At 44.4% G+C, this 10,514-nt stretch overlaps 1 protein-coding gene across 1 annotated transcript in view; it reads left to right on the top strand.

Annotated features, from left to right (window-relative positions):
- Positions 1-2,781: 2,781 nt before the first annotated feature.
- The window catches only part of Morc4 (MORC family CW-type zinc finger 4), a 51,168-nt gene continuing 43,435 nt past the window's right edge, over positions 2,782-10,514 (top strand). Inside the window, exons 1-3 of the mRNA XM_052171419.1 lie at positions 2,782-3,165; positions 3,295-3,367; positions 10,105-10,237. Coding sequence (XP_052027379.1) covers positions 3,064-3,165; positions 3,295-3,367; positions 10,105-10,237 — 308 coding nt within the window. The 5' untranslated portion in view covers positions 2,782-3,063. The remainder of the gene's footprint in view (positions 3,166-3,294; positions 3,368-10,104; positions 10,238-10,514) is intronic.

Here is a 10,514-nt window from a genome sequence, read left to right as displayed (position 1 = left end):
TGTTTTGTGGAGTCTCTTTTTATTTGTGCCAGGTGAAGAGAGCAAGGGCAAGTCAAAGAAATTATTTCATTCAAACTCACTTCGATGAACTAATGATGTTTTTTTCGTGGGGGTGAGGGAGGGAGTGCTTATTATGGGCCACAGGTGAGGGGCTACTTACAGGAACATGGGTAATTTAGGCAGCTGCTTTTCCAAAAAGCCTCACCTCAGCATGAGCTACTACTCACAAAAAGCTGCATTACCAGCGGACCCTGGGCAACTCACACATTTCTATACCACGAAAGAGTTGCCTCTTCCCCACCAATTGTTTCCTATCTTTATAACCCCTTACCCAGTTTGATGAGTTTGAGTTTATGGGGAAAGTTAATTTCTCAAACAATAACAACAAAAGACATACAAAAAGCCAATGCTTTATTTCAACATGCTGGTTGGGGCTTGATGACACAGGCCTGTAGCTTACTTGAGCTACTTGGAATGTTGAGAAGGATGAACACATGTTCAACCTTCTTGGGCTACAAAGTAACTCAAGGCCAGCCAAGGAACCTCAATCAGAACCTATCATAAAATAAAAGGTAAAAAGTGAGCTGGAGAGACATAGTTTGGTGGTGGCAGAGGGACAACATCCTAGTACACATGTACGCGAAATTCTCAGTATGACAGAAAGGAAAATCATAATGCCGTGACTCCTCACTCTAGTTACAATGACAAAATGACAAAGAAAACAATTGCTGGTGTGGATGTAGAGAAAAGGAAGCCTTCATAAACTGTTGCTGCGGATGCAAATTAGTGTATCCATTATGAAAACAATTGTTTCCCTCAAAACCTTTAAACATAGAATTACCTAGAATCAAGCACAGAATTATCCAGAAATTCCCAAACTGGGTACATATCCAAAGGAAATGACATCACTATAGAAAAGGAGACATCTTCACTCATGGTAGTTACAATAGCTACAACTTACATGTTTACATTGAACTTAAATGTCTAATAACGGGTTAACTGCCAAGTGGTTGAGCGAGGCAGTCATCAGTAGAAGTTGGCCAGCAGGTAAGTTGCTAGAAGGAATAAAGTCTGGCACTTCACCCATCAATAAGGGCGTCTATGGTGTCTATGGTGAACAATAAAGTATTTTAAACTTCTAAATAGCTAGAATTTTTTTTTTAAAAAAATGATAAATGTAATACTGGGCATGGAGACCCTCCCTGATGTCGCAGCACATGCTGAGTAAGGAAGAGCCAGAGCCAGGGCCTGCCTGAGCTAGGTAATGAGTGTCTCGAAAACAAAGGGGTCTGTCGAAATTGCTCAGTTAGGAAAGTGCTTGCTGTGCAAGGAAAAGGACCTAAGAACCTAAGTTCAATCCCCAGAACTCGTGTTCTTAAAAAAAAAAAAAAGCCAGGGTTAGTGTCCTTTTGTAATCCTTACCCCCAGGAGACGGGAAATAAGCAGATTGCTGGCTGGCTAATGATCCTATGCTTACTTAGTGATTTCTAGGCTGTTGAAAGACCCTGTCTCAACAAACAAGGTGACCGACCTTTGGCTTCCACGTACAAATGCACACACGGAAACCTCGCCACCCATATGATCACATATGCATATACACACACAAAAGAAGGCTGGAGAAGTGGCTTAGTTGGAAACAAAATTGCCATATAAGTCTGACAACCCGAGTTCACATCCCCAGAACCCACATAAAAGTGACTGCAACCCCAGTGTTCAGAGGGTTGGGAGTAGATCCCTGGCGAAACTGGTGAGCTCCAGATGTAAAAGATAACGGTGGTAGGGTGTTTGTGCAGTATGCCCTTCAAGGACCTGGGTTTGATGCCAACCAACACCACATGATGAATCTACAGCATGTGTAAATGTAGATTCACCTATAACAGGCATGCCCTTTAAAAGTTGAATATTGGGGCAGGGAAATGGCTCAGGGGTAAAGGTGCTTACCACCAGACCTGAGAACTTAAGTCCGAGGCCCCAAATTTACTGGAGGTGGTGGAAAGTGAGAACTTACTCCCTCAAATTGTGTGCTGGTCTCCATATGTATACACAGACACATACAAACACGCAAAATAAGTGCAATCATTTAAAAAAAACTGTTTAAAATTTAAAAATTCACGTGACTTAGGGGCTAGGGTGATAATTCACGTGACTTAGGGGCTAGGGTGAAAATTCACGTGACTCAGGGGGTAAAGCGCTTGTTGCGCATGTGTGAGCATGATAGTGTGAGTTTGTAATGGCAGTCCCCAGAGACTCCAGGCTTCAGTGTTTGGCCTTCCGATGTAAATGCTGTGTGAATGATGCGCTCCCAAGAGCACCAGCACACAAAGCTGCATATTGCTTTATGCGCATTCTATACCGTAATCAACCCACTATTTGCAGCAAGTAAATTCAGTTTCTCCTACTCTAAAGTCTCCCTGCCTATTTGAAGGATCGGTAGGCAGTTTGCCAATTGCATTCTAGAAAGTTCCTGGGGCTTCTTCCATACACTTTCGAAGCAGCTAATGGGAATAATTTCCCTTAGCTCCAGTCCACTGTCTTCCCAGATAGCAAAACTCCAGTCCTTCGAAATTGAAAGGCTTGTCTTATCCTGTCTGTTAGTCATGCAGCCTAAGTGGGACTCCAGAAATCCCATGCACGCTCTCCCTCCTCTTGCCACATTCCCGCCCCTCCCCACGCACAGCCATCCCCCCTCCCCTCGCGCTTTCCCGCTCGGCCGCCTGGCCTATGGCAAACGCCAAGAATTAATTAGGGGCGGGGATGGAGGAGCGTCTGTCAGGAGATCGCCATATTTCTGTACGGCCCAGGGGCAGCCCTGGCAGTCGGTGGGTCAGGAGAGGTGCTGACAAGGCGGGGCGGGCAGACGCTGGGTTCCTCTGGCTTCACCCCTCCCGCTGGGGACAGGTGGCTGCAGCGCGCCCCGCCTCCGCCAGCTGCGAGTGGGAACGAGAGAGGGCCAGTCCGGGACGGCCACCGCCAGCTGCGAGTCGGGGGACAGCGCGATCTAGTGCGGGGACAGCCGGCCCAGGGGTCCGGCAGCAGCAAACCGGTATCCTGGCGGCCAAAAAAATGCTCCTGTATCGAGGGGCCCCTACGGGCCCCGGAACGCAGGGAGGCGGACTGGCCCGGGCGGGCAGCGTCCCGCAGGCCTTTGGGATCCGCCTGAGCACGGTAGGTCGGGGGCCCCCCGAGGGGACGGACTCGCGCGAGCGCGCCCTGGTCCCAAGGCTGCGGGGGGCGCGCGGGGAGGGCCGGACGAGCCGAGGCCTCACGCGGGATGGGACCTTCTCTCGCCCCCAGATGAGCCCCCGCTACCTCCAGAGCAACTCCAGCAGTCACACACGACCCTTCAGTGCCATCGCGGAGCTGCTAGGTGAGTGACGAGGGCGAGCCGGGTGGTGGGTCGCAAGCCCAGGGCAGAGGTGCCAGCGTGGTGCGGTGGACGCGAGAGGAATGCACGAGGCGCGTGGGGCGGGTCCGCCCGGGGAGGGCTGGGGGCCCTCGGCCACAGCGTTCTCTTGGGGGGGAAAGGGAGGTTAGGGTCGGGTGGGGTGGGGTAGGGGGGCAACGGGACTAGATCGTGCCCAGAACGCCAAGGAAGCGAGGTGTGTACTAAGAGTTTGGTAGGGTTCCCGCGCCGTTGTTCTGTCTGGTTCGTGATGTTCCAGGCACTTTAGGATTCTTAGTTAATAATCAAAGAGCAATGCATAAAAATATCGGCCCGGAGACGCCTGGATTCGACCGAGGCTGGCGACCGACAGAGGGCCCCAGGCTGGCAAAGGAACCGTGGCAGAGGGCTGTGGAGAGTAGTTGGAAAGATCTGGAAATGACTTCTTTAACTTTAGAGACTAAAATCTAGGAATGATGGGCCATCTCTAAAGAGATGATGACACGAGTGCATTTGGCTCCCGGAGACTGCAGAGGGCTGGGTCCGTAGTCCACGAGCGCCCTCACACCGCTGGAATGAATACGGAGGCCTTAAGGACTTAACCTCTGGGTGCACCGGTGCTTGCTCAAAAAAAAAAAAAAAAAAAAAAAAAAAAAAAAAATTCACTTGATTCCTTGGAGCTGAGTGTATCGCTTCCGCACTAATGTACTGTTCAAAAGGCAAAAATGAAAAGCAGCTCTGCACAAAATGCAACAGAGCAAGCACATTATAAATATTTCAAAAACTGAAAGAAGGGAGACAGATTTATGGGGCTAGTTAGCACAGAACAAGGCTCTTGAAAATGGTTTCAGAGCTACGTGAATGGACCCCAGTGGGGACAGAAGCCACTGCTGTGGCCATGCCAGGAAACTTGTTTTCGTAAAGATGTCGGTGAACCACAGGAAGAGTCAGAAGAGTTATTTGGAAGGTGATGGAGAATTCTGATGATTAGTTTGGCTATAACCCAAAATGGTATAGAGGAGGTTGCTGATTGCTTTCTAGAAAGTTCAGGAGGAGAGTGGCATTGATGATACAGCTTGCATTTCCATACTGAAGCAACTCTATCATTTAGGTTTTTCCCTATGGTTTGGTTCTTTTTCTGTTTCTCCTTCCTTCCTTCATTCCTTCTTTCCTTTCTTCCTTCCTTCCTTCCTTCCTTTCTTTTTATTTTGAGATAGTGTCACATTATATAGTCCACCTGGCCTGAAATTTGTTGTGCAGATCAGGCTGCCTCCCAATGCTAGGATTACAGGTTCATGCCATTGCACTCGGCATATTTTTAAAGAGTTAAATTAAAAAACATAGACCTGGTCTAGGATGACTATCATGGATGGGAATGTGTGTATATTATGTACATGCATATGTGTATACACAGATTTTTTTAACCAAGTCACAAATATTAACAGGGAAAAGGAACATCAGAGTGTTGACTGATAATCCCAAACTTTCATTTTGGCTTTTTCTTCAAGTGTTTTCTCTACTTCCTCATTAATTTTTATGAAATCGCTCATTTGATAAACATTTATTAAACATCTACTATGCACAGGGTCACCGAGGTAGGTAGAAAAGTGGATATGATCAAGATCGACTTTATTAATGATGAAACATGTAAAAAGGGTTTTTACATTTCTGTAGCAACCAAGTAAAAAAAAGGACACGTGCAAAGAGATGCTCACACGTGCTGTAGGAGTACAGAGGAGGAGTGACTTAAGTTTGTCAGGTTTGTCAAGTTGACCAGAAGGGTCAGAAAGGCTTTGTGGAGGAGGGGACACTTGAGAAGGGATTCCAAGGGTTGGGACACGTGGATTTGATGGGTATAGGGACTTTCCACTCACAAGGAACCAGTGGATGAGCAAAAGCACGAAGAATATCTTCTAGGTCTTTTAATTTAATTAGAGCACCGAGTTAGCAAATAGGAAATTGTATACCTTTAAAGAGTTTACAAGGAGCTTTCGAAAATAACTTTGTAGCTTTATCCTTGGAAGTGGGTGGCATTTTTTTTTTCTTTCTAAGTTGAGCAAACAGAGGTCTGGGAAATTAGTGTACTTTTCTAAGGTTACATGTCTAGTAAGTGGCACGTTTGGGCCGCAAACACAGGTCATTTTACTTCAAATTCCAAGTAGGAAATGAGGTTAGAAAGGTGAGCTGGGACCAGGATGTGACAGGGAGGCTTGGCATTTGACCTGTTAGTCTGACAAGAAGTCCTGATTAGATCTCTGCTTCAGGATGGTTGGTCTTACAGGAGTATAGCTGGAGACAGGAGTTTTAATGACTGGTTCTGAAGCAACCGCAGTAATACAAATGAGAGGAACTAAACCTTGGCATTAAGCAAAGGACTGAGAGTAGAAAGAGCAAGGTATAACAGAGCTTGAGGGCGTATAAAATGGAAAGACAGATGGATTAAAGATGACTTTTAAAAAGGATTTCTTTTTTTTATGAGTATGACTGTTTTACCATATATTTGAGTGTACCACATGCATGAGTGCAGTACCCATAGAGGCTAGAAGTAGGTGTCAGTTCCCCTCGAACTGGAATTATAGACAGTTGTAAGCCACCATGCGGGTACTGGGAACCAAGCCCAGATTCTCTGTAAGAGCCACAGTTGATTTTAACCACTGAGCTATCTCTTCAGGCCCATAAAAAATGACTTTTTAAATAGGAATCAAACTCACAGTTTCACACATACCAGGCAAGTATTCCACTGAGCTAAAACTCTAGTCCCAAAAGTGGGTTTGGAGATTCATGCTTGCCATTTGAATGAAGAATCTCTCTCTCCCTCTCCCTCTCCCTCTCCCTCTCTCCTCTCTTTCCCTCTTTCTCCTTTTCTCTCCCTCTCTCACCTCTCTCTTCCTCTCCCTCTCTCTCCCTCTCTTCCTTTCTCTCTTTCTCTCTCTCCCTCTCTCCTCTCTTTCCCTTTTCCTCTTCTCTTTCTCTCTCCTTCTCTCTCTCACCTCTCCCTTTCCCTCTCTCTCTCCTCTCTCTCCCTCTCTCCTCTCTTTCCCTCTTTCTCCTTTCTCTCCCCTCTCTCTCTCACCTCTCTTCCTCTTCCTCTCTCTCCCTCTTTCCTTCTCTCTTTCTCTCTCCTCTCTCCCTCTCTCCTCTCTTTCTCTCTCTCCTCTCTCTCTCACCTCTCCTTCCCTCTCCCTCTCCCTTTCCCTCTCTCTCTCTCTCTCTCTCTCTCTCTCTCTCTCTCTCTCTCTCTCTGTGTGTGTGTGTGTGTGTAAAAGTAGCCTTGTGATCAAGGATGATGACCTTACTTTTATACATCTAAGTATTTGCAAGCCTGTCCCTGGAAACCGTGCAAATATCCACGAACTGGAACAGGAACAGATAGGAGGCTTGTGAAATACCATTTCAAAGCAGTCTCCCATTCGTTATCTCTCTTGTCACTGAACAACTTGCTAAACATCTCCCCACCCCCACTCCCTGCCAGGTTCTGGTGAGGTATAAGTCTTCTGTTAAACAGAACTTTTTTAGAAGACAAGGGATCCTGTGGACTGGGAGCATGTGCAACAGCTTAGGAGATTATGGATTCTCATGTTCTTACTAAAGTAATTTGGTAGTCAAAGGCAAGGTGGAGATAGAGTCCTCTCACTAAGGGATTGGCATGGACCAGGACAAGAGAGTTAAGTCTCTGCTAGTCTATGGAATTGTGAAGCCAGACTAGACAGATGAAGATAGGGCAGCTCTCACCCAGCTACTAGGCAAAGGAGAAGATTAAGAGTTCTCTCATTGTATCTGGTCATAGCCTAAATGGTCTGGGCTCAGGTAGATTATAGAGTCCCTGGGATGTGATAAGATACACTACATGTTGGCCGAGTCTCATGGAGCTGAACAGCATGGGGTAGGATTGAAAGTGCCTGCCATGTTAGTGCCTTGGAAGTTCATCCACTGAGGTGAGGCTGGTCAAGTTGTTATCACTTCATTTGTTGACGAAAGGCCACATAGAACCAGAAAGTAAGTGCAAAGCTCTGCCTGTCAGCCCATGCCTGCTCATCTCTATCCCCTTATACTCCATCAGACACTGACCTTTCTTGGGCCCCATACTTTCTATGCTTTATAAACCCTCAGCTCATGTAGGACGGCTCCAGACAGCTACCAGGTAACTCATAAACTGCCTCTGTGCAGACTCTTTGATACACTCCTATAAAACAAGCAAACAAAAAACAACCTAGTTACATTTGGCCAAAACTTTCATTAGAGACAGAGAGGGGAAAAAAAGAATTGATTTTATTGATTTTGTTAGAAACCCGCAAATTGATTCATTTCATGTCCCAGTGTAAGTGTGTAATTGGAGTCGATGTGTGTTATGTGTTTGAATTGTGAATGTTCACAAAGTATTAGGAAAAAGTCCTTGATATTCATCATTTTCCATGTATAAATGATATCCAGCCGGTTGACAGGTTATATTGGTCTCAATGGCTTTGGCTGTCGACCAGTAGGAGTGACTGATAAAAGCTTGTGTGCCAAGTAAAATTTCCGGAATGCTGACAGATATAAAATGTTAGGTCCTTCTGATGGAAAAGGAACAGAAAAACCTGTGGGGGAGCACCGTCATAGGAGCAAGGGGAGGTGGAGGGGATAGGGGCTTTGTGGAGGGGAAACCAGGAAAGGGGATAACATTTGAAATGTAAATAAATAAAAAAAAAACCCTACATTTCTGTTAATGCCACCATTACATACCAATATGTAACTTCACAAATATAGTCCCAGTACCATTGCCACATTTATATGGGGCTTAAGTATTACTTGAACCTTACAGATTGACTCTTGTAGAACTTGGTCCAGATTTTTTTTTCAGATTATAGCCAGTGACAATTTTATCAATGACTTTGACAGCACTGCACTGTTGTAGCACTTGAAATTAATCTGTGTCTCATTTTATTTGGCAGACATTCCACACATCCGAGTGGTTGTAACTGATACTGATAATTGTATTGTTTAAAAAACAAAACAAAACAACTGTATGCTTTGATTGTAAGAGATGTTGCTGATGGAGAAAATGACATGATTTCATCAATGGTATTAATACAAAAATGCAATCGGAATTCCACATGGCTATCTCAACCCAGCTATATGGTATCAGTAAAGTCATGTATAATGTCTGCAAGAGAAAGATATATAGATATAGAGAAGAGAGGTATTGCTTAGAAAACTATTAGGAATAGAAATTACTTAGGTATCTAACTGTGTAAGTCCATTTTGTGTCACTATAACAAAATTCCTAAGGATCAATGCATTGGACATAAGTTTATTTGGATCATGGTTCTGGTGCTTAGGAGGTCCAAATGGAATCATGCCAGCAGCCCTGAAAGGGTCCCCTAGCTGCATCACAAGGCATCACAATTTGCCAGAGAAGTCAAAACAGAGCTCAACATCTGCAGAAAGGAGCCAAACACACCGGGTGGCCTTGGACTAAAACAACCCATTTTAGCAGAAACTAATCTAGTCCTTTCTGATCTGACAGAATTACTCGTTCCAAGGTAGCATACTTACTGACCTAATTACCTCGTAGTAGACCTTGCTTCTTAAAGGCTCTGCCATCTCATTACTACTCCAGGACATGAGCCTTTAGGGTGCAAACCATATTCAAACAATAGTATACAACCTTTTGTATAGAATGCACTTCAAACAGGGCTAGTGAGCACTAATGGGACTAGCAATTCACATATGTTAATGACTGTGTAAACTGGTGTCTATGGCCAATAGATGCGGCCTTTCAGGTAGTGTCATTCATTCTCTGACATGGAGGACATGACAACATTTAATCTGGTTAAGTGTGATGCCTTTGGAGTCTTAAATAATTAGCTGTTTGTGAAAATGTCCGTCCTTCAGGAGGAACCAGGCAAGATTCTATGCAGTTTTCTACTTTAATTCAGTTTTTCATTTCGAGGAGGTAGACAGCCTCACATGTAATACAGAGAAAAGCACCAGAGTCCATCTTTCTCTCTAGACTCACTGCCATCACTGGGATTTAAGCAGTCAATTCCATGTTTTAATCTTAACCCCTGACTCCTTCAGATCCTTGTAACTATAAAAAGGGATCGCAAAAATATCCCCCTTCTCCTTTTTATTTATTTATTTATTTATTTTGAAGACAGGTTCTTACTATGTATATCCTGGAACTCCCAGAAATCCACCTGCCTTTGCTTTGACAGTGCTGGGATTAAAGGTGTATACCACCACACCAATACCCATGTTCTTTAACAGGGGGGATGATATTAAAAAGCAGGAGACAGTTGTTTATAAAGGAATTGTAATGTGTGTAGGATACATCCATTTTTATCCAACCTGCTGGTTCAACTTTTTCACTCTGGCCATATTTTACTGTTCCTGAGCTGTAAAGTGTCTTGAGAGGCAAGAAGTAGGAAAGCCAAACCAAAGCAAAATGCTTTGCCCATACCACTTTTTCAGTAGCCCCTGGCTTTGGTAGGGAGAAAGTCAGATTGCAGTGTCATCCATTATGTGGATGACACTGGGAATCAGCTGCATGGCTCCATCTGCCATCTTGTCTGCTGTTCCCTATAACTCAGTAAGTGGACCACAACCCCTGCCTCCTTAAGTATAGGAATAATTTGTAGAAAGAAATTAAAGACAGATTTACATATCTTGATACTGAACTGGAGATTTTGATAGACTATTGAAAGGGGAGGTCTAATATTATAGGTGTCTACCTTTTGCAGATAATGCTGTAGATCCAGATGTATCTGCCAGGACGGTCTTTATAGATGTTGAGGAAGTCAAGAAGAAACCTTGTTTGACCTTTACTGATGATGGATGTGGCATGACACCTCACAAGCTCCACCGAATGCTCAGGTAAAAATGTTCTTATTCTATTTTTTATCTTGGCTTCACAAACTCTATTTAAGGCCTGAAAACTTTCCATAATAATTTTAACTTACTTCTATCTACCCTATGAACATTTATTAAGCCTATCTTAGTGTCAAGATATGGATCGTGAAGCAGACAGTATTTCTGCCTTCATGGAACATAGAATCCAGCTGGCAATTAAGATGATGAAAGCAAGTAACCATAATAAAATCCTAAAAGCATAATAATAAGAAAGCATGAGATTCACAGGGTAAGTCCACAG

Source organism: Apodemus sylvaticus, chromosome X (assembly GCF_947179515.1).
Source record: "Apodemus sylvaticus chromosome X, mApoSyl1.1, whole genome shotgun sequence".
NCBI classification, from domain to species: domain Eukaryota; kingdom Metazoa; phylum Chordata; class Mammalia; order Rodentia; family Muridae; genus Apodemus; species Apodemus sylvaticus.
This window is presented reverse-complemented; position numbering and strand designations above follow the sequence as displayed.